This window comes from Rhipicephalus sanguineus, chromosome 5 (assembly GCF_013339695.2).
Source record: "Rhipicephalus sanguineus isolate Rsan-2018 chromosome 5, BIME_Rsan_1.4, whole genome shotgun sequence".
Taxonomy (NCBI): domain Eukaryota; kingdom Metazoa; phylum Arthropoda; class Arachnida; order Ixodida; family Ixodidae; genus Rhipicephalus; species Rhipicephalus sanguineus.
Genome location: NC_051180.1, coordinates 19,669,006 through 19,693,774, shown reverse-complemented (window position 1 = coordinate 19,693,774; position 24,769 = coordinate 19,669,006). Strand labels below are relative to the sequence as shown.

The 24,769-nt window shown below is 46.5% G+C and overlaps 2 protein-coding genes across 2 annotated transcripts; both read right to left on the bottom strand.

The window, feature by feature from the left end:
- Positions 1-793: 793 nt before the first annotated feature.
- Positions 794-10,383, bottom strand: LOC119393554 ((3R)-3-hydroxyacyl-CoA dehydrogenase). The gene is made up of 5 exons (XM_037660646.1): positions 10,150-10,383; positions 7,995-8,031; positions 7,742-7,900; positions 6,354-6,547; positions 794-1,207 (listed from the first exon to the last, which is right to left on the bottom strand). The coding sequence occupies exons 1-5, from the start codon at positions 10,381-10,383 to the stop codon at positions 794-796; spliced, it is 1,038 nt and encodes a 345-aa protein (XP_037516574.1).
- Positions 10,384-19,763: 9,380 nt separating this feature from the next.
- Positions 19,764-23,899, bottom strand: LOC119392776 (estradiol 17-beta-dehydrogenase 8). The gene is made up of 3 exons (XM_037659730.2): positions 23,585-23,899; positions 21,777-21,970; positions 19,764-20,482 (listed from the first exon to the last, which is right to left on the bottom strand). Exons 1-3 carry the CDS (start codon positions 23,748-23,750, stop codon positions 20,066-20,068), a joined length of 777 nt encoding a protein of 258 aa, XP_037515658.1. The 5' UTR covers positions 23,751-23,899; the 3' UTR covers positions 19,764-20,065.
- Between the last annotated feature and the right edge of the window lie 870 nt (positions 23,900-24,769).

Genomic DNA, 24,769 nt, shown 5'->3' with positions numbered 1-24,769 from the left:
TTTTAATATTTTGAGTATTCAATGCTGATGCCAATAAAAAGAATAAATAAATAAATAATAGCAATGAATATACAAAAAAAGACACGTACGCATCAATGAAAGAGTGCAATAATAGTTTTTTAAACATACAGATATAGTTCACTATAGTACAGCTGACGTGCAAAACTTTGTTTTCTACAAAGTCTCCACTTCAACGCGGAACTTCCTCTTTCGACTAGAAAACGAGTATATTGACATGTGAGATGAACTACTCTGCAGTTTCTTTTCTTTATTAAGGCGTGATATGTCTCGTGAGAAGGGTCACGTGGCAAAAAGCCAGCGTGTGTACAAAAAAAAAGCCAACAAGCAAGAAAGCAATAAAGTTTCCCTACAGCCTCCCCCTCCCCCCCCCCTCCTCCGTGTTGGTCGAGTCCGAAAGATGGAAATTTCGTAGTAGATGGAAACGTGAAAATGAAGCGATGACGGCTTTCAGGGGTAAAGACGGGAAGTAAACACTTCTTTGAATTCAACATCATGGTTCCTCGGCAGCCATTAGCTCAAAAAAACATGAGCAGCCATAACCTTCCGCATTAAAAACTGACGAAGGTCCAATGAGTAGTGGTATTGGGCAGAATTCGCGCCCTCCCCCTTTAGATCACGCCTATGGCTGTGCGCGTATGAGACCCTTCTTGAGCGATCTCGGGAAAATATGACGGGTAAGTGCCGTTGCTGCTTTATTTTACCAAACCAACCATTTCTTTCTAATACTAAAGCCCCTGCTTTCTGCCATATGCTGTAATCCAAATGGCTCACGTCACATGTAGAACCCTCCATTGACTTCGAGTGCTGCGCCGGTGATGTAGGAGCTGGCAGTTGGCGAGCAAAGAAACTTGATTGCCTCTGCGACCTCTCGCGCCTGAGCGATCCTCTTCAGAGGGGTAATCGACAGGCACGCATCGATTCGGTCGGGAGGAGCATTGGCCAACATGCTCGTGTCCGTGAAAGCGGGCAGCACGACGTTGCTGCGAATGCCGTGAGGTGCCAGTTCCTGTGCTGCCGACTTGAAGGCTACTACTTCCGCCTTGGAAGCAGGGTACGCGGCGGACGTTGCAGAGCCGATCTTGGCCGCGATGCTGGCTATGTTCACGACGGCTGCTCCGCCTTTGTGTAGCGGTACGCCGGACCGTAGCATGTAGGGGCTTGCTTCTCGAGTGACCAGAAAGGTACCCTGGGAACGGACCAAGTACCACATGTAATACTTTGGTCAAAACATTGTGGATATTATTTTCTGTACACTTCATGAGGGTTAAGGAACACAGACAGACAGACAGACAGACAGACAGACAGACAGACAGACAGACAGACAGACAGACAGACAGACAGACAGACAGACAGACAGACAGACAGACAGACAGACAGACAGACAGACAAACAGACAGACAGACAGACAGACAGACAGACAGACAGACAGACAGACAGTGAGTGAGTGAGTGAGTGAGTGAGTGAGTGAGTGAGTGAGTGAGTGAGTGAGTGAGTGAGTGAGTGAGTGAGTGAGTGAGTGAGTGAGTGAGTGAGTGAGTGAGTGAGTGAGTGAGTGAGTGAGTGAGTGAGTGAGTGAGTGAGTGAGTGAGTGAGTGGCTCAAAACTTACACAGTGATGCCGGCCTTCCTACCGTACGATGCCTGATGCTGCGTGTAACGGCACTGCTTGCAATGAAAACCACTTCGAATGCGCACAGCCTGAATCAAATATTCGTGCCAGCAACACCTCTGTATCTTGGTATGACAGAGACAGAGCCTGGGACCTTGGCCCTGATGACACGTGTGTTCTTTTTGAAAAAATGGTTACGTGCTGGCAAATGTTTATTTGTTACGGTAAATATTGTCACTAAAGAGACAAAACCTCTACAGCACACACTTGTCGCGTCCAACTGCCGCATAAATCGTGATATTTGAGAAGCCTTTTCCTCTAATTTCCCTTTGTTTTAGTGAAAAAAAAAAAGGTACGTTACTTCGCCAGTACAGTACATATTGTCACGTGGTCGAGCCCCGCCACGGTGGTCTAGTGGTTATGGCGCTCGGCTGCTGACCCGAAGGTCGCGGGATCGAATCCCGGCCGCGGCGGCTGCATTTTCGATGGAGGCGGAAATGTTTGAGACCCGTGTACTTAGATTTAGGTGCACGTTAAAGAACCCCAGGTGGTCGAAATTTCCGGAGCCCTCCACTACGGCGTCTCTCATAATCATAGCGTGGTTTTGGGACGTTAAACCCCAGATATTATTATTATTATTATATGTCACGTGGTCGTGACGTCGACGAAGGCAGCAGTCAGCACGTCCGAGATGAAACTCTTTATTAGGCCGAACTTGTGGCCGGGAAACTGAAATCAAGCTACAGCAATAAACTGATAGCGGCGAACAGAGCGTCGACCGTCGATCAACTGACAAACGTTGAAGCGCGTCGGTATTTATACATGTGCCGTCGAATATTCCAGCGTTATCGCTGGTTGTCGCGCAAGTTCTAGAATAAGCTCGAGTGTTCGCGTCTTGCGCGCAATCTTAACAAAACGATCTACAATAATCGCGAAGCATTTCGAACAATGAGGCGGGGTTTGCGCTGAGCGTTGCTGACAGTCTTTGTGGGCGAAAAACGAATACAGCAAAAGTGATAATAAGAAACGCCCTTGGCAATATGGTGTGTAGAAGTACAGCGAACTCGTAGTCACCGTCGGAGCTATCGAACTACAACGTACTCGCACAGCTGCGTTTTGCTTCAAGGACGTAACTTCCGGTGATAGGGCGTGTATATGGAGATAAGGATGCGATGCACCTAACGTCGTTGTCTGCGCTTTCCCTTTTGTGTGTTCCTATGAGCATAATTGCATAGCAGCAATTATGTTCTTTGAAGAGCACGCTTTAGCTCAAGCGCATTATTCTAAATACATGGGAAAGTAGAAATCAATATTTCTCAGGACTTGGTGCAACTACAAGTTCCACCACCGAGATTTATTGTATTTCAAACAAAAGTTGGAAATCTGGTGACGGCAGGAAGCGAATTCTGTATATATGCTGTATATGCTGTCCATTTTTTATAGTTGTTCGATGTTGCTAAATTTAAACAAAAATCTCACGCTTGCAGTTTTGTAACTCCACAAGTAAACATGGTTTGAAAATTTTCTGAACTGCACATAATGATACGAAGCAGAAAAATAATGACGAATTGTAGACCCATTTGGAACGTAACGCTAATTAGTGAGTGGGGCTGTTGAAAAATCTTTGCAACCACTATGGCAAATTCACGTACGCTGTTATTTCGTGAATTAAATTTATCCACTTTATATTCGCCATTGGATGCGGTTTACGGAACTTCGATCACCTTTTAAGGGGAAAGCGTTAGATCAGGGGCGTAGGCAGAAATTTTTTTTGGGGAGATACCTCCTTGATCTGACGTGGGGATCGGGCAGGCAGATGTGGTCGAATGATGTTTTTTTGTGCTCTGTATGCCATGACAATATATATATATATATATATATATATATATATATATATATATATATATTTATATATATATATATATTATATATATATATATTTATATATATATATATTTATATATATATATATTTATATATATATATATATATATATATATATATATATATATATATATATATATATATATAGAGAGAGAGAGAGAGAGAGAATTCACGGCGGCGGCATCGGCGCCCCGCCTCAGTGGCGTCAACACGAGCGGTGCACAAAATCATCACTTGGTGACGTCATAGATCCCCTAAATTTGTGACGTCATCGTGGCCTCATATAAAGTGACGTCACAGATGACGTTATCAGGTGACATCGCCGTTAGATCAAGAGTGTGCCGATCACGAAGGCAGTGCAAAGCCACATTAGGTGCAGAACGCTTTCGGAAGAGTGCGGGGGAGAAGAAAAAGCAGATGGCTTTCGCCTTCGAGTCGCCTTGACCCTGTGAGTTTTAAATGACCCTGTGATTTTTTTTTCATTTTTGTGCAGAGTTGTGGCTTTGCAAACATTAGCTTCTATTTTTTATATTTACCACATCTCGGCATATTTTTCTTTAAAAAATAAATGCTCTAATTCATAATTCTGCTTAATGTAGACACTAGCATTTTGCTTTGTTTCTCAGCTGCAGCAAATATCATTGAATTCGGTCGAGCTATTGCCTAATAAAAGCATTTTCGCTTTTTACGTGCATTGAATATAGGCGTCGTCTGAAGAGGCCCCCGGCTGAAGCAAGTACCAACTCTGCAGTTTTTTTTTCTTTCTCTCGTTCGGCTTATATAGCAGCACAATGTTAAAAACGATAGCTCTCACTGACTACATCTGTACAGATGGTCCATGTTTTTTGTCCTGCGCGTGTGGAAACCACGTGACCGAAGACCTTCCATGTGCAGTAACTCACTCTGAGCTTATCGTAGCTTATCGCTGTGTACTCTAGTTACGAACGAAGGCTGGCTTCATATGGCAAGGACACCTCATCCAGTTCATCCATTAAAAAAAAAAGGTTGAAAAAAAGATTCTGTGCACTGACGAGAACTCGGCGAGCATGTTAGGATGCAGGCTTGCTCGCTCTAATTTAGCTGAATCATTTTACTCACAGCTGTGTCAAATATTCTGTAGCTCAGTTTCATTTCAGGTGTGCACAGCTGTTCTCATTTTCAAACATTCGCCACGAAACAATAAAAATAAAAAGTTCCTCGAGAGATCCCCTTCGACTGCATTTGTTGTACTCTTTTTATCATTGATGCGTAGAGTGGAGTTCTCGTATTATACATAAAAGTTCCCGTAAAAGCCAGGTGCTGCTTCCTGCGGCAAGCAATGCGGGTACTTTTCGAAAATTCATACTTAACATACACAGAGCTGTTATGGTTGAGGTTTGGTGTGTGTATTAGAAAATTATCATCGTAACCGGCACGCGCTCAATCACCGCCCAAGCATTCTGTACAGATGGTTAACACGAGAAACTGAAGCGTGCCCCGCAGCTCTGCTGTGACCCAGCTTTGCGAACCTTGGTGCAAGCTGCGCTAATTTCTTTTATATACAATCCTCACTTGTAAGCCGGTCGTGGCATAGAATAAGATGTTTTCTTCTTTATAATCTCCATATTTTGTGTCCCCCTGCTGGGAATCTAAGTCAAGAGAGGGCAAATTGCACAAAGCCGAAACTCTTTACCGTGTGCCAGTGACTGTGGGAAGAACCATCGTTTTCTCGCTATTTTCACGTATTGCACGAGCTTCCTTTAATTAAAGCTTAGATTAACTGAAGAAGCCAAGCCGGTTTTATTCCTTAAAGACAGGGGTCGGGCTATGGATGACGGGTGATGTTCAAGCTGCATGGGTTAATTACGGTCTTTGCGATAAATTATCTGTGCAAGCGTTCTAGAGCTCCGCAGATTTGCACAAAGTTGTAGACATTAGCTAGCTGCGAAGCCACATAGCCACTGAGATAAAAGTTTCACGGTTCCCACGCTCAGATAAAACTTGCAAGAGAGAAGTAGTTAGCATCTGCAATACATAACTGCATCAGTACACTTGCCTGAAAGAGAAACTGCAATTTTTGTAGTTGATCTGCGTTGTATGAGTACTTTCTGCCGTTCATAGAAACAGAATGGATAGGTCCATAGGTGGGCGCAGCGCCCCCCCCCCCTCCCCCGATGGTTGAGTCAAAAAGGTATGGGGCAGAATTGGCGGCCCCTTCACATAACTAGGGGGAGGCGCCCCCCTCCCTGCTGCCCCCCTCCAAACAGAGAGATGTTCCAAACAAGAGAGATGTTCACTTTAATTAAGTTCTCTAAAAAAAAACTCACAAGGTCGCTTACGGGTTCAACTAAGACGACTCGAAGGCGCAAGCCATCTTTTTCTTCTCAGTCGATGTGCAGATCCTGTCCCGGCAATCCCCGACAGCTTTCTGCACATAACGTCGTTTTGCAATGCCTCCGTGATCGGCCCACCGTTGGTCAAGCGACGATATCATGTGATGTCGTCGTCCCCTGACGTCATAGTGACGTCACATTGTGACTATTTGTGACGTCATAATTACGTCATCTCGTGATGATTTTTTTCATCACTCGTGTTGACGCCGTCGACGCCGATGGTCAATCTTCGTTTGATTAGGCATCTAAGGTTTTGGCCCTAATAAACGGAGTGATAAACAATGTTCAACCAAGTAATGTGTCAAGCTGAAGCCGACATTTCGGCAAAGGGACTTGTCTCCTCGAGAGAGAGCTGGTGAGATTAAAGCTCTGATGTTTATATTAAATCGTGCATCGGACAACCCGGCATAGAGTCGATGCTCGAAGTAGTACCGAGCGCAGTCTTCCAAAGCAAGCGTAAAGGCCTACCCTCAGGTTAACCCTGATGGTGTCATCGAACAACTCGTCGGTACACTCGAGGATCGGAACCGGGCGCAGTATTCCGGCCGCGTTCACGACTATGCTTAGCGACTCAGAATACGCGTCCCCGATACCCTTGAAGAGTGTCTGCACGGACGAAGAGTCACCAACGTCCACGTGCATGGCTTCATGTTTCGCGTCGCCTGCACAGAAGCCAGAAATCGCTTCAATGAAGCAGTCGCGACTAGGAAATTTCTAGGCACGGGTAAAGTTACCATTGACGGCACATTAGAATAGAGAACGCTTTAACCATATATGCGTGCTCTCGCGATCATTGACGGATGTACTTTGGGATGTAACGTCCTGTCGTTGTGCTGCTCCCTTTATGTGTGTTTTACTTCACGACAGTATTATGTACTTTGGGACATGCGCATGTCAAGCCATCTTTAGGAGGCGGCCGCGCGCCCTGCAGCATTGGAATGGGAAACAAGTGGAAAACAATAACGTCTGAGCAGTGGCGTAGGCAGAAATTTTTTTCGGCGGGGGCGCGGGGGGGGGGGGGGGGGGGAGGTGCACGCCCTTGATCTGACGTGGGCTCCGGGCACGTAAGTGTGGTCGAGTGTCATTTCGTGCTCTGCAACACAAGGCATAAAAAAATTTGAGGGGGGGGGTGCACGGACCCAGTGTTCTTCCCCCCCCCCCCCTTGCTACGCCACTGCATCTGAGGAACAAAGCATAACTGTTAAAATTGACTGACACGTCTGTGTAAATATAAAGAAAACATCTTAACGTTCTGGTAAAGCTCCGGTATCGTACCACAAAGCGCGCAGGTAGTACTTTCAAACAGTGTCCGTTAAAGTGTGTCACAGGCGGTATTGTTAAATATTCATATATGGCAGAAGGGCGCCCTCACATCAATATCATCATCATCATGTACGTAATCTCAAATCAACAAACATTGATTTAGTTGTATGTCCACTAGTGTTGAAGATTGGGCGAGTTGGTTCGTCGTACTTGAAGTGGTATAGCGCATTACGAGGAAAGAAGACACGGCCGAGCAGACCGACACAAGAGGACCTTTCCTCTTGTGTCGGTCTGCTCGGCCGTGTCTTCTTTCCTCGTAATGCGCTATACCACTTCTAGTTGCATGTCAACTCTGGTCACGTTTTCATGGGCTTTTGTTCTGTCCTTTCCTCGTTTGCGTTAAAGAATATTTACGTTCATGATAGTACAGCAAGGCTATTCCAAGGTTCATATGACCGCTTGAAGTTTGACACCTAATGGACCTCAATAAAGTTTTTCCGTCCATCCAACATCTAGGGAATTCGGGGTACTCGCGTCGGTAAAGTACTGACAAGTGCGCGACGTGTCTACCATACACACGTGCTACGACTCACCGGGCAAAGAATCCGCCACTTTCTTGGTGGCTTCGAGCTGTACGTCGGCGACGACCACGATAGCACCTTCGGCAGCCAGGAGTGTGCACACGGCCTCACCAATTCCGCCGCCTCCTCCAGTCACCAGGGCCAGGCGTCCGGCGAAAGGCTTCACTGCTGCTGCATGCCATCTTGTTCCAGTAATACTATGCGCACACTTTCGCCACCAGTCCAGTTCGAATCGAATTTTAATAAGGCAGAAAGGTCCGGAAACCTGTCATTCGTATATCCGAGAGCTTCACAGTTGCTGCCTGAAAAGCAGCAGCATTTAGGAGACGGGTGAGTATACAGTGGAAATCGCTTATCTTTATTCCGTACAGAATAAAGATAGGCGTACGGAATAAAGATTTTGTTATTCCGTGCGTGGACTCAAAACGACCATGGAGCATCAGAGCTCGCAAGAAATATGGCATAAAATATCGCACGGATGAAAGAGTTAAAGAACAATTCAAGCCTTAGCGAAGCTTACCGTGTGAGTACTCGACATACTACTTTTCTTTCTTCCTTTCTTTCTTTCTTTCTTTCTTTCTTTCTTTCTTTCTTTCTTTCTTTCTTTCTTTCTTTCTTTCTTTCTTTCTTTCTTTCTTTCTTTCTTTCTTTCTTTCTTTCTTTCTTTCGTTCGTTCGTTCGTTCCGCCGGCGCCGGAACGTGAGGTCATGCGTTTATGTCCAGGCAACAATGAAATGAGAAGGGACCTTGATAAAATATCAGATTGCCATATCAGAAGTGGATCATGGTCGAGAAGCCCACGATCGAGAGAGCATCAATTATTGGAAAACGGCGCATACAAGTGCGCATGTGGCCGCGGGCGCACCTTCGAGAACCGCACTTCTGTACGCTTAGACGCTGGGTTTTCCGCGTACGACAACGCCGCCACCAAAATCTCTAACTGATAACGAGCTTCGCTCGAAAAAGAGGACTTTGTGCAGCCTTGCGGTGTACTAGAACAGGGGGAGTGCTCGCAACGGCCGCAGCACCAGTGCACAGAAAGTGAAGCCAGAAGAGGGTAAAGCCTCTTAAGGCACTGCGATCGGTCATCGCGGCTCAACCAAAGTGGTGCAGAGGTAGAACGACCGCTTCCCACTTAAAAGACCCGGGTTCGAATTGCAGGTGTAGACGGTGGGTTTTTACTATTTATTATTGCCAGTTGTTACAGCTGTACTTGTTTCATTTTCTTTTTCTTTGTCTCTTAAAACTAGCTTCATTTGCTACGCATTGTCTTAAAAAGTAGCGCGAAGTGTCAAGTAAAACTTGAGAAATTTGACACTGGCATAACTATTGGCAGCGCTACCGCGCGGTATTCAACAAATACATAAAGCGCGCGCAGTAAGACGGCATGCAGTAAGCGCACGAGCCCGCGCCTTCTATTCAACTGCCGGAATAGGAATTTCATCGCTGAACGTGACACACTACGATTTCGCTCTGCTATTACAGTATTCCAACCTTCGCCGTTTCCCGCCGACCGAATGTCGACTACCTTCAGTTTTAGGAGCTGGCTCGCCAGGTTCTTGAAGGGCCCCTCACCAGGTTACATAACGAATTTTAGTTAGACACTGGAAGTTGTTGCGCGCCCAATAAAGAACATTATGCCGCAAGAATTCTTCTAATCGGCTCATTAGATGCTGAGAAAACCAATGTTCCATGATGCGAGGAGGTGGGCGTGAAACCCTTGCCGCCCACCCCGTGTAGCCGTCGCAAGCCAATCCCTCCCCTGCCCTCTTCGGCACGCGAGCGGGAGGATCACATAACGCATACGCATGAACACGTCATGCGCACACAATGTCACGAGCGCATTACGTGCCCGAACCAGCCCGAGCCCCAGAGACGCGAGCGATGTTGTGGCGGCGTTCTTTGCGCTTCATCTCTGCAAGTTACGCCGAATCAGCATTGGCCGAATGCGCCTTCGCCGATCACTTGGCTTTCAAACTATTACTGAGCACGAAAGCTACGCCATTTGTACGGACGCGAGGCTAGCGATGCGCTGCATGAACATCTAGTTAGACGCGGGAGGATAAATGAGCCTAATGAGCGCTGGAACGCGGTAGACAATTACTTCCATTGTAAAGGGTGGCGTCTGCATGATGCGCAAAGCGTGAGAACACGAACGCGTGCGAAACGGAGGTAGATTAGTCTCGAATCTCGCTGCAATTCGCAGTAAAAATTACAAAAGAAAACGCACACATTCAGTTTGCGTGTTTTATTATTGCTCCCAAGTTTTATTCATCTATTCAAGCAGAAATTACACAAACTACACGTCGTGTCAAATAATTATCGCAGTGTCACGTGCTACTGTTGGCGACGTCAGAGCACAGTCGTCTACGTGAGTGAGTGAAGAAACTTTATTTCCCTTTTTAAGAAAGGGCAGGAACCGGAGGGTAGAGAAGGAGGTCTCTGATCCAGTCCCAGTAAGCGTCCGTCACCACTTCGTGTGGGATAACGTCAGACCACCAGTCGTGGTAGGCCTCCGCTGCCTCCTCGGCCCACCTCAGGACTCGGTCCTGGAGGGTGGGATCGGAGCTGCGCAGGGCAATCTCCCATAGCTCCTCACTACTAATTAATGGTTTGAGAGTGCGGGCGGGAGATTTGATGGGACACTTCCACATGATATGCGAGAGACCTGCTATCTGGACAGGGCAGAAGCGACACTTGGGTGACGGGTATGTGGCAGGGAAAAATAAGTGCAGAGTTCGCGGTGTTCAGCACGCGACAGACAGAAATATTGTGGCGGCAACTACAAACTCGTCAACGTAGAGGACCGACGTCACAGCACTGCCGTCTACGTAGGGCCATTCCATCGTGTACGTCATCCCCTCATTCTCTGTTCGCGCGCCCGCGAGAAGAAGGACAAGCAGAGTTCAGCTTGAAATTTGACCCGTTTCCGAGCCGCGTAGCGTTGCAAAATTTGGCAAACGTAATCGTGAACACCCAGTCTATGCATTACGCTCGTCGGGTCAAAACTGTCAAACCTGGTGAGGGGCCCTTTAAGCTGGGGCGAAGTCCCGCGCCGTAACCTTAGTTCCAAAGGCGACCGCTACAGGCGCAGCTCGCGCGAAAGAGGTCTTCTTCCTCTTGTTCTTCGAGCGCCTTGATGATGATCATAACGCAGACAAAACCACATATAGCATATCCAGCTGTAGCATGCGGCGCTCGCTCCACGCCGGCACGTGCTCTAGTTTGATAGGAGACCGCTAGAGGGCCACAACTGCGCGCTTCCTCTCTCTTTCCACAGTCGTCAGTCAGTGCGCTTCGATACTAATAACATGAACGAAGAAGACAAGGCGGCGAAGCGGAGGGCTCGCAAGGCAGCAGCATTGCGGGCTCGCCGCCAAGAGCCTGCGGTGAGAGCTCGCGAGGCCGCAGAGAGACGTCAGCGTCGTGCGGACCCCGAGATACCGTAAATCTGGTAAATCCCGTCCAGTAAATCCTTTCCGCCTCTCTGTCTCTCTGTTGCCATATCGGTTACACTGCCAGCCGTATTTTTACTAGTGAACCTCCTAGTTCTTTTTCTCCACTGTGTGTCAAGCTCTTCCTATACAAATAACGGAACACCTTTTCTACCCATCTACTCTCTTTCATATTCCTATAGCCTCTCTTCGAACCTTATTTTGCTCTGAGCTTCCCTCACCTCAAAGTTTTCCCATCCCATATCGCCCTTTACAGCCTCATTTGTCGTCTTCCCGTGAGTGCCCGATGCGAGGCGTTCCACAGTCCTTTGATTCACATCCATTCCCGATTGTACCTCTGACCTCATGCACACCACTGAGTTCCCAAATGTAAGCTTTGGAACCATTACACCTTTCTACAGACCTCGAAGCACCTCGTACCTATTGTATCCCCACAAAGCTCTGTGCTTCATTATTGCAGCGTTCCGCTTTCCCTTTGCTGCCGAGGCTTTTCCCTGTACCTCCATGTACCTATCACCCTCATTTATCCATACTCCGAGGTGCTTGTATTCGCTTACCCTTGGCATTTCTTGGCCCTGTATTGACACCGCGTGATCATTGGAATCACTGAATACCATCAATTCGAATTTTGTTACGCTAAATCCTAGTCCTAGAGCTGCACCTTCCCTTCCGCATATATCCGCCAGCCGCTGTATATCATCTCGACTGTCCGCAATTAAGACAATATCGTCAGCATAAAATAAACCTGGAAGCTTCTGCTCAACCATCACGCCGCCCTGTTTGTGTGACAGATTAAAACTAATGTTGCTACCTTCTAGCGCTTTTTCCATCCTCACCATGCACAGCATGAATAATAGCGGGGACAAAGGACGCCCCTGTCTCAGCCCCTTGTTAAAGGGGTCATGAACCACTTTTCCAAGTAATGATCTAATGGCCTCAGTATCGGAGCGTACTGCCTCCCGAATCGATTGCCGCAAAAATTTCTCGAATCCGTCAAGAATCAGCGGAGTTACGGGGGTTTGGCGCACGCTCCCAGCGCTTTCTCTCTTTTCTCGTGCCGACGAGCGCACTGGAAGCTATACTCGGCGACAACTTATCTTGGCATTGGAGCGAAGGCTACGGAGGCGGGGCATCCGCACATTTGTGTTACTACGCAAGTAGTTCGGCATCTTGCAGCCGGTTCCAGTTCCAGTTTCGGTTTCGCTTGCTCGCATCGCTAGAGCGTTTAGCAGCATGTATACATGCAGAATGGGGCCATAGTGAAATTGTGATCAGTGTGCGTAGATGAACCTACCTACTGTACTGTATATTGTCACGGGTTTGTTACTTTAACGAAGGCAGCAGTGGGCGTGTCGAAGATGAAACTCTTTACAAGGTCAATCTTTATTTGGCCGAACTTGTGGGCGGGAAACGAGTCAGTCAGAGCGTCGTCCGTCAATAATTTTGACAAGTGGTAAAGCGTGTCGGCTTTTATACATGTTCTATCGAATGTTCCAGCGTTATCGCTGGTGGCCACGTAAACTCTAGACTATTCGCGTACCGCGCGCAATCTTAACGCAAAGATATAAAACAATCGTGACGCTCCTGGAACATCGCATCGCGGTCTGCGCGGAGCATTCCAAACAGTCTTTGCGGGTGAAGCCCGAAGACAACAAAATAGGACGCATGGCTATATGATGAACGCCGCCAAGCGCACACCGCAGCCTGAATACGGTGTTTGCTCGATTGTAACGCGAGGGCGACTTTAGTAGCAGAAATTTGGAAAAAAAGCTCGCATTGCATTCGAATAAATACGGAATGCAAGTACCATGATGCCGCTGAATTGAGTTTAGATTTAAAGAGAGCTCACGCTTAATTAAAAAGAGAGTGACGCAGATTATTTTTTCAAGCTTCGCTGGTCACACACCTTCACAGAGCATAACGGCCACCGATGTTTTTTCATCTGTATATGCAGTATGTAACAGGTATTGTCCATAATTTCGATTGTCACTGGTAGAAAAAAATAAAGCATAAAAAACCGTTAATATCTTTTATTGCATTGCATCCAGGCGTCATATGAAAGAGCGCGAAAGCAAAAGGCAAGTAATATATTTTACGGCACAAGAAGGCACATCGCGGACAAAAAGACCAAAAGTTCTTGTTGCTCTAAATCAGGATTTTCCAGAACCTTCGTTAACAAATCAGTCTTTTCTAATTCACAAATCGCTTTACATTTTTTCAAATTAATCATTATATCCGACAACAAAAGCATTTCCACATAGGCTTTCAAGCGCAAATAAGAAAGCTTTTCCGCGGTGGAGAATACAATATTTTGGGCACTCTGTGTCAACATATTGTTTTGCACTTATGGCACAGAACGTGATAACCATACCAACTTTTTGCGGACACTGATAACACTAGTGCACTTGTGACATAGAACATGATAACCATTACAATCTTTTGCTGGCACTCGATGTCAACATGACATTTTACACGTGTGAGTCACGACACAAAACATAACCATAACAACGTTCAGCTGGAAATCCATGGCAACTGAGATTTTGCGCTTGTGACCATAGGTCGGCAAAAAAAAAAAAAAAACTGGAGCTCACTTACTCAAGAAAAATATTTTGCTCCGAGAGCTCACTGTGACTCAGGCTCCCCAAATTTCCCTCATCCGGACTATCTAAACCTTTTCCGACCAGACTCACTCGAGCTCAAACTTTTTTTATTTAAATAGAAAAAAAAATAACATCAGAAGGTAGGCTACATTAGAGCCGGCTATCTCACCAACAAGAAGAAAGAGGCCATCACAAGAAAAATGGAAACAAATAAAAAATAGAAAAAGAAAAACAATCAGCTGAACTATGCAGATATGCAACATGCGTCATACAACTTCGCACTTGCAGAGTCCAAGGGCAGAGTCTAGCACATAGACGGTTGTACGTGTCACATAACACCTCGCATGCAGTCCACACAGCCAGTCTCCCATACAAGGACATATGACATGACTAGAAAGTATTATCAATAATACAATGCTATGATAGTAAAGAACCATGACAATCGTAAGCAGTTCATTAGGTCTGTATCAATTCAAAAATCCCAAAGAGCACTCATAGCCCGTCTTTGATTGCCAGGATTTGGCGATACTCCAAACCTTGCAAATTGAGAGTGGTCGTTTGTCAAGTCTCTTGAGTTGATCACTAAGTCGAAAATGCTGTTCTTCATATTTCGGGCATGCTATAAGGAGATGCTCCACTGATGCATCAAAATTATCACAATGGTCACCGGTATTGCTCGGCAGAATAACCACTTCTAATAAACAAATCTAAATACGCAAGAGTAGGAACACATTGATAACATGGAAAGCCAGGGTAGAAAACTCAGTAAAAGAGTAAATAAAACACAAAAATGCCTAGTGGTATCACAATTTCAGGTCCCATTGTGACAGAAATGAAACAAGGCAGCAGGCGCCATTGACATGAGATCAAAAGAAAACGGAGCCTTATTTCGAACATTTCAAGTCTCAACTAAGCAATGTAGATCTCGCTGATGCAGCATATAACATTAACATTCACGTCCAAGATAATCACATCCCAGCCACCGTGACGGTACTGTGCTTACATTACCTGGCCGCTGACACAAAAGGCTCATGTTTGAGTGTGTTGCATTTCAGTGAACGGGAAATGCCAGACGCCCGTGTACTTATATTTGGGTGCACATTAAACAAACTCAGAGGTCGAGATCTGTAGAACAACATCAAGCACAGCATGCCTCATAATCACAACGTGGTTTTGGCGCACAAAATCCCCACAGTCATTATCACATCACGATAACGTAACCAGAACATGCACGAAGTGCAACAAAAGAGATCAGCAGATAAAATCACAATGAATTGAATAAGCGATAAAAATGTAAAGAAACTGCAGTGACCGGTAGTCCTCGGAAACAATATCGCAGTTTCTGGTTAGGTACATGTGCAATCATTTGCTCGAAGCATTTGCAAGGCACACATAGAGATGTCACGGCAGTTCATCAATTCCACTCATGTCGGAGCTGCTCGACTCATCTGAAGAACTTGAGTCTGTGCACAAAGATATGATGAGACTGTCTGTTTGGCTGTCTATAATGCCATCACGCTCCCATGCCTCATCCTCAAGCCTCATCACGTGAGTGCAGTCATGGAGCCAGTTCTGTTGGGTCACACTTGCGATTCCTTCCTGCAGCAGCTTCTCGACAGATTCAATCTTGAAGTCTGTGTTCCTTGAAGCAACATAGCCTTTGACTTGGCTCCATACAAGCTCTATAGGATTTAGCTCACAGTGGTAAGGAGGCAAGCGCACAACCTCATGCCCGGCAGCACTGGCAAGTTTGTCAACCTGGTAAGCAAGGAAAAGATGCTTATTCTGCTCAACGAGCTGCAGCAGTTCACTTTTCAGTTGGTCATCCGAAAAAGGAATATTTTTCGATATCAACCAGGACTGGATTTCCGCTTTTCTGGATGATGAGCTTGGTAGCTTTTCAACCTGAGCACTGTGATATGGCGCATTATCCATCACGATCACACTGTGTGGCTTGATGTTAGGTAGCAGCTGTTCAACAAACCATTTCTGGAAACGCGAAGCATCCATTTCTGTGTGGTAATCACCAGCGCCCTTCTTGGCACGGAAAACTAGGGCGGCTCCATCAACAAAGCCTTCTGCACTTCCAGCATGCAAAACGATTAGGCATCCTCCTTTACCGCTGGGTGCACGGAGGCCAGTTGAGAGCCCTTGACGAAATGCGTCTTGCCGAGTCATCACGCTGGTGTCTGTCCAAACTCTCCCCTTTGTATGGCCGGCATTTACCCAGGTCTCATCAAGGTAGTAGATGGTCCTGTAAAAGAGAAAGCAGTCTTATTGTTAACAGCGCACTTTCACTACTAGGAGCCCATTAACAAAGCAGGCAGCCTTCATCCGAGGTTATGCCTTTGTTTAAGGGCAAAAAAATGTGCACTGACAAAACCTATGTGAATACATATAACATAGATAAGCTGGCAAAACTCTCTCTGTGAAAGACTGAAACCAATGTTTAGGAAACATGTTTCAGGCTGCCAGAAGCGTAGCCAGAGGGCAGCACTCCGGGCCTGTGCCCCCCTTCCCCTCCTAATTTTTTTTCTTCCACGGAATACAGAGCACAAAATGACACTCGACCACATAGTCCGGCCCGGCCCCCAGCTCAGACGAAAGTGGTGCCCCTCCCCCCCGTAAAAAATTTCTGCCTACGCCCCTGCAGGCTGTACATCAAAGCTGATGCTACCACGTACCCAATCCCCAATTACGTGCGTAGCGTATTCGCTCAATAACATCTACAATTCCGAGAACCATCACTAGCTATTCCTTTCTCCAAGCCATTGAGATTCCTTGCCCCTACGCGGAAAAACGGCAGTAAGTCTTCTCAAACGATGCTACGGGAAATGCTGCAATACACAACGCTGAGTTAAATCTACACCACATGCAACGGAATCCTCGGCGAATACTATTATTTACCGTACAAGCGCAAGCATGAACAGCCACCCTATCTTAATGGGGAATTTCGCTGCGACTTAAGTCAGGATTATGTAAGGCTTTCGATCACTCACGTCAATAGCACACGTTTGGCGATCACAAATGCAAAGCACACCTATTGTTTTCGCTAACCAGTAGGCACACACGCATGCTCACCACTTGCGTCAACTTTTTTACCAACAATCAGGCGTCGTGAACAGAAATTTTGCAGAAATAAAAAGAACGTAAGAACTTACCGTCGCTGCCTCCGCATTTCTCGGATGGTGCGGAGGTACTTTCGACGCCAAGCAACGATATCGTCTCTCTCTAGCAACGCGGAATTCCTTGTTCTTTTCCGGAAGGCGAACCCCAAGTCGTTCAGCATTCTTTGGATCGTACGAGTGCTGATGGTCGGCATGTCCATGTCAGGGTCGCTGATCACGTCGTTGCGTAGCTTCTCTGCCGTAGGTATTTCATTGCGCATGAAGTAGCTGTGCACTTTGCGACGCAGTGCTGCCAACGCAAACGTGTCATAGCGTAGGAGCCGCGTCTTTCCAGTGATGCGCTTCTCAGCTTGGCCCGAGAAAGTCAATTTCTTGCGCTTTGGGGAGGCAAGTGGGGCCCGCAGAGCTTCAGCCTTGACCCGCTTAACTGTTCGCTCGCTCACTCCGGTGAGCTCGGCGACAGTCTGGCACACTGCATTTGTAGACAAGTCAGGCTGACGGCGCCTCACTCCAGCGTAGACGTTGCAGATAACTTGCTTGGTCTGTTTTGATAGCCACTTTTTGTCACATTTAGTGTACAGCTTCTTCGGAGAACGAAACGGCGAGTTTGCGGCCGCACACGCTTCAGCCGGCATCACGGACGCCATGTTTACTGAAAGAGCAGGCGTGAGGAAAACGCGGTGCTGCCCAAGAAATAAAAAAGACAGAAACAAAATTTAAGTTTACAATAACTTTTTTTTTACGAACGGCTTCCCATACTCGTTCTCTTTTTATAATGAACAAATCTTCATTTATTTGAGCTAGGTAACTTTTCGAATTAGAAAATAAATATAGGTACTATTTCTTGGCGCGCGCGCATGCAGGCACTTTGCCTCCGTAGCTTCCACAGTGGTGCCAAGAAAAGTTGTCGCGGAGTATAGACAGGGAGGGATGGCATGGGGGAAAGAAGTTACGCCAGCGCGCGTCATGAAACGCGATCGCTCTCCCGCTGTGATTCGCTTGCGCGAGTGCGGCTACCGTGTACTGAGGAGTGCGGCGCCGGCAAGTGGCGGCACCCCGCGGCAAGAAGCGCATCTGATCCGAACGCCGCTCTCGATTTACGTCGGCTCTCGGCCAATAAGCATGCTATGTCTCTTGCGACGTACAGCGGACCGACGCCCCGCCCACCGACGAGAGTGAGAACCGGCCTCTGTTTGAAAAGAGGGTGCCTGGGGAAACGGCAACTTCGCGCTCCGCTTGTGGCCATTACGCGGCGCGCACGACTGTAATATTTGGCAGAGCAGTTCATAGCCGTGTCAGCTTTCCGCAGGATGTGTTTTTTCAATCAACCCAAGGGGTGCTTCATGACCCCTTTAATCTCAACGTTCTCTTTGCTACTCATTCTTTCCCATTCTATGCAAACTGTATTTTCTCGGTATATCTCCCTCACAAGCTGTGTACAGTCGTCGCCTGTGCCCATTCCTTTCAATATATCCCACAATATTTCCTAATTAACATTGTCATACGCCCCAGTGATGTCTAGAAAAGCCACGTACAAAGGCCTGTTTTCTATTTTAGGTATTTCTATACACTGAGTAAGAACAAATAGGTTATCGTCTAACCACCTGTCGACTCGAAATCCATTCTGAAGTTCTCTAAAAATATCGGTATGTTCTGCCCACGTTTCTATTTTTAATTTTACTGCCTGCATCGCCAAGCTGTATAGTACCGATGTAATGGTTAGCGGTCTATACGAGCGAGTTAACCTTTTCTCCCTTGCCTTTATAGATTAAGTTCATTCTACTTTTTCGCCAGCTGTCCGGTACGTGCGTCTCCTGTAAGCATTTTTCTACTGCTTTCAACAGTGCCTCTCAACAGTGTCGCAGGTAAAAGGTAAAAGATCGCAGAGCCACAAGTGGCTTGATCCTGTTTTGGCTTCACTTTTCGAAGCTCGTTCCGGGCACTCCCCTGTCCCAATACACTCTGCTTGCAGGACGGAACAAGCTTTAAAGCCCTTTAAAATAAATCTTTACGAAAGGAGTAGTTCATTCACACGTATACCTTACATCGCCAAAGCATTGACCACAATATACCCGCCCTTTTTTTTTTGTTAAAATTGATCTCGCGATATTTGTAGTTTTGTCACGACCTCGGGTCGCTTCTTTTTACGCTTCTTTTTAAAAAAAGCACTCGTTACTTTCCGGAGCGCTTGCATATGTAATGAAAGCAGCACAACGCTATTCCAGCCTGTGCAAATTCTGCACAGCTGCGCGCACTCGTTTGTGTGTGTGTGTGTGTGTGTGTGTGTGTGTGTGTGTGTGTGTGTGTGTGTGTGTGTGTGTGTGTGTGTGTGTGTGTGTGTGTGTGTGTGTGTGTGGGAGCGCGGTTGTGTGTGTGTGTGTGTGTGTGTGTGTGTGTGTGTGTGTGTGTGTGTGTGTGTGTGTGTGTGGTGTGTGTGTGTGTGTGGTGTGTGTGTGTGTGTGTGTGTGTGTGTGTGTGTGTGTGTGTGTGTGTGTGTGTGTGTGGTGTGTGTGTGTGTGTGTGTGTGTGTGTGTGTGTGTGTGTGTGTGTGTGTGTGTGTGTGTGTGTGTGTGTGTGTGTGTGGTGTGTGGTGTGTGTGTGTGTGTGTGGTGTGTGTGTGTGTGGTGTGTGTGTGTGTGTGTGTGTGTGTGTGTGTGTGTGTGTGTGTGTGTGTGTGTGTGTGTGTGTGTGTGTGTGTGTGTGTGTGTGTGTGTTGCCTGTACCTCTGGCCTTGTGCGGTCGTGCTGCGCTGGGTTCATTAGTAGAGTGAGACGAATCCCGATATCTTCTACCTACAAAAGTACAGCTTTTGTAGACACATGTGTACGCCATCTCTGCTTATTTTCAGTATAGTGTACAACTCAAGTGTATGCAATCTGTAGAAGATCACGAAGTAGCGCGATCTACCGGTAAGTCATCTCAATGAGTATAGGCCCCAGGGAGCACACGCATCTCTGCACGACGGCTTTATTCATTTTTAGAATGTTTCACCGTTCTACAAAACAGTAACGCGGTGAAGCTGATGAAGGCAAAAGCGTAATTGTCGATTTTCTTATTAGTAAACTTTAAATGCGTTAAATCCATGCGTTGGTAGGAAATGTGTCGGTCTACAGTCGTATCAGAAAGCCTATAGGTGATGCGCACGTAGTGAATTCACATGCAGAAGCCTCCAGTGACTTCAAGAGCCGCGCCGTTGACATAGGAACTGGCAGTCGGTGAGCAGAGGAACTTGATGGCTTCCGCGATCTCACGGGGCTCAGCGGGCCTCTTGATGGGCATCAGTGCCAGCGCCTGAGCCTTGACAGCATCGTCACCACCTTCTGCCATGGGAGTGTCCGTCCAGCCAGGAAGCACGGCGTTGCAGCGGATGCCATGTCCCGCGAGCTCCGTTGCCGCCGACTTGGTGAGGGCCACGATGCCAGCTTTGGAAGCGGAGTACGCCGCCGACGACCACGAGCCGTTCTTGGCCTCGATGCTGGATATGTTGACGATGACGGCACCACCTTTGGGCAACGGTATGCCGGATCGGAGCATGTCGCGGCTAGCGGCACGATTCACCAAGAAGGTGCCCTGTAAACGGAGGAAACACCGCGGACGTCAGTACACAGCTGCTGTACTGACATAACAAGGTGCGATATCCGAGGGGTTGCATTTCAGCTACTCTGTGAATGAGCCGACGCGAGCTTGTACGAGTGACTTGTTTCTACGCTCTAGCGTGACAAACGATGGAGCTGTGCTATAACAGTGATAACTGATGTTGTCGATCGCTCTTACGCGGTAAGGTTTTGCATCAGTGGCGTAGCCAGAATTTTTTTAGGGGCGAAGCTCCTTAAAGCGGCACCCGTTCGTCCCTCGTAGTCGTAGTCGTAGTCGTAGTAGTCGTAGTGCGTAACCAGTCTTACGCTTTGACCTCCAAGGTGGTGCCGGTGGGAGATTTTTCCTGTGCGTTGTTGAACAATAAAGAATTCGCAGCGTGCGCGTTAACTAAAAGCCGAATTCTTCTGTCTCTCATTCCCCATTAGCAGCCATTGGCATGTTCCAGTAGGAAACGTTAGTAGAAGTAGAAGTGTAAGTGTTAGCTAAAAGCCGACTTCTTCTGACTCTCATTCCCATTAGCAGCCATTCTTTACCTCCAAGGTAGTGCCTGGTGAGATTTCTCCTGTGCGTGATTAAACAATAAAAATTTTGTTCAAAACGCCGTTGATTGATGAAATAAACCAACGAAAGACGCCAGATGTTTTGTAAAAGCAAAACGAAAGAACGCCAGATGTTTCTAAAGCAATGGTTTTCTAAACAATGAAAATTCACAGCGTACATGTAAAATTAAAGTGAGCTGCAAGTCGTCATAACTCATCGAACCTTTAGTATAAACGCGCCCGATCTCACGTCGGTGATGATGTACTGGGCAGAATTCACGGAAGATTCACGGTTTACCGATGAACCTCCATAGCTTCGCCCACTCATCATCATTCACTCCGTGGATATGCTGTGATTTTTTTTTTCGGGAGGAGAGGGTGGGGGGGAGTGGGTTCAACTATCCTTTATGTATGTTCGTGTGTGCGTTTGTATGTGGACGTGTAGTACACATGCAAGACTGAAACATATCGGGAGGGGGGGGGGTTAACTGGTCACACCAGTGTTTTGGATGCTCAAACGTCCCCACGAAAGACATATTTTTTAACTCTATCACTGCACCGTAGGACGCATCACAAAGCTAAAGCCGTTTTAGTTTTGCTCAGCCGTACTGCGCATATAGTTGCGCGCCATCTGTATTACTATGCAAAAATAGTGTGTGTTGGTCATTCCTTATTGCTATAAATTCGGCAGTTTCCCTGCAAAAGAAGTATAACTCTAGCCCCCGCACCTTGAGGTTTACCCGGATGACGTCATCGAATGTATCATCGGTGCAATCAACCAGGGAACACTTGCGCAAAATTCCCGCCGCGTTGACGACTATGCTGAGGGGCTCCGAGAATGTTTTCCTGATGTCACCGAAGAGCCGCTCCACGGACGAAGAATCGCCAACGTCCACGTAAAAGGCCAGGTGCTTGGCGTTACCTGCGCAGCAGCCGCGAAACAGTACGTATACCGTATAACGCTCTGCAATCGAACTGCAAGTGTAAAACCACTCTTTCACTATAGTGTTCCCGTCGTCTTCCCGTCGTAAAACCGCACGCTTGGCTCTTTCTCACAAACTATACCATCGATCAACACTACCCAATGAACTCATTTCTCAGCCACAGTACATATTGCCTCGAATCGATCATCGTTATAAAGTTGGTCTCGAAACGTGTCGCACTAAAGCTTCCTTTCAGTCATTGATAATTCGATCATCCACGGAATGGAACCACCTCCCTGAAGATATCGTATCAATTCACGATAACAATTTATTTCGAGCAGCGTTAGCTAACAGTGTATAATCGAGGCCTTCTGTTGTTGTTTTTTACTTTGTGTGTGTAACCTGAATGCATTCTGTTATCCGAGCCTTGTTTTCTTACTACGTACATATTTGCAACCTTCGTGCATTTTTTATCACTTTTCTGGGGTGACGTTATGTGACTTTGATAACTCCAGTCAAAAATGTATGATCAGTATCCTCTGTACTGAAACGTTCTATCTGATTTTATGTTTTTGTCTATCGTTTGCTGTAACCACTCCTCCTCTTTAATGCCTTTGGCCCTGAAGGTTTTTAATAAATAAAATTAAATTAAAAGTAATACTAGCGTTGTAATCCCGACATGAATATTTATCGCCATTTGCTTGTCAAAATGGATACTGCATGATAACATAACTATCAGAGCGAATTTGGGCTCCAGTGCGTATAGCTGACGTGTTGCGTTAAACAGACACGCTCACTATAGAAATTCTTAATAAAACCTGTTTTTCTCATCCTATTAATAAGCCGGTTTCGTTTTTCTCATCTCTCTATGGCCCCCTACGCCTGTGCAGAGCATCAAACTTATAATGTTCAAAATCATCTATGATCAGATTGAGTAAGTGCGAATGCAAACGTGTTAAAAACGTCGCACAGAGTGAAACTATAACGTACTGTTCTTTTTATTTCCTTTTGTAAACAGCCAATCATGTAGGCGAGAATCAAGAAGGTTCCATAGAGCTTCTTTTTTCACAATATTTTACTATTGTGTCGCTTAACATATCACTCAACGCACCATCCATACCTTCCAACTTCATTTCCATAAACTTTGCAACAATTTGTACATTCCGGCGATTTCTCTATGTACCTGAAACAAACGTTATTCTTTTATTTTTATTTTTGTCTTGCCTTCGCCATGCGTTTTACTTTCTTTCACTAGGTGCCTTCATATTCTCCCATATTCTGGTTGACTTGCTCCCAGTTTGCTAGAATAGTTGTCTCTCTCTCGCTCACATTAGACTTAACAGACCAGATTAGGACAATAGAAAAGACCAGGTAAGGATAACATTTCATCGCACAATTCCTTGCACGTCACGGAGGTAGCCAAAATTTCTTTTGGGGTGGTGGGGGGTGCAACCACCAGTTATGTATGTTCGTGCGTGCGTTCTAAAGTGTGCGTATTACACATGCAAAACTTAAATATTTTGGGAGATAGGGGGTTCGAACCCCTCTTGGCCACGCCATGTGCTTCACGTCGAGTAAGTAGACGTGACTTCGTTGATCTCTGTTCAACTCACCTGGAAGAGACTCCGCAACCTTCTTCGCTGCGTCGAACTGCCTGTCAGCGACCACTACGATGCAGCCTTCGGCAGCCAATGTGCGGCACACTGCCTGGCCGATTCCGCCGGCACCTCCCGTAACCAGGGCCAGCCTTCCGGTGAAAGCTGCGTCTGCAGCGGCCATCTTCCTCTCAATTGTTGTGTGCAGTGAACGACGGGGTTCTTACTGCAGCTTCAAATAGGGCGCGACTATACAGCGGATGCAGACACTCCGAGATAGAGGCTCGCAGCTGCCGCAGATGAGCGCGATAAAAACGTGCCGGCGCTTACAAAAAAAAAAAAAAAGTAGAATGTGAGGACTCTAGGGGAGTTGAATGTACGCAGGAAACAGCGGTATCGAGTTCTCCAACTGCCGTCCCATTGACACGAAAATAGCGTATAGTTGGCAGCGCGGCAACGTGGCGTTGTGAAAAAACGGAAAAAAGAACTAGGTTTTCCCACTCACTTTAATCCAAGTGCCAGCTAAAATAATTCGCACGCCACTGAAATAATCTGAGCGCCATACTATTTAATCCATGTGCCAAACATTTAATTCTAGCGCCAACATATTTAATCCAAGCGCCAGCACGATTAGGCCGCGTGCCAGTGAATTTAATCCAAGTGCCACCATGTTTAATCCAAGCGCCAACAACTTTAATTCAAGTGCTAGTCAATTTAATCTACACACAATAAACAGAAATACGGGGCATGAAAACGGCAGTGCAATTGAAATACAGTTGCTACAATATGAAATACGATAGCCGGAAAGCAGAAGACTTCACTAATATTTGTATTCGCCGCTATTATTCACCGGAAAAAAAAAAACTGACTGCCATAGTTTGCTTGAGCCGTGTTGAGAGGGCTTATACTTTGCTATGCATCAGTTTGTAGGGCAATGTTTGGCACGGGTGCGATCATATTAATGGGAACGAAAGTAAGGCATCTGCGTGCCGCTCATTACAAACATGTTAACGAATATTTTGTAGTTCAGCAAAATTAAGTTTTACTCACTAGAGCTCATAATTGGATTTTGGTTTTGGCACACAAAAGAGCAGCAGCTCCAAGACAGGTCGTGTAATGCGAAGGAAAGACAATCTATGCTCAGTTAAAGTGACGCAATGGCTACCAAGATGTGGAATACCTAGCCGAGGGCGGCAATGGGTC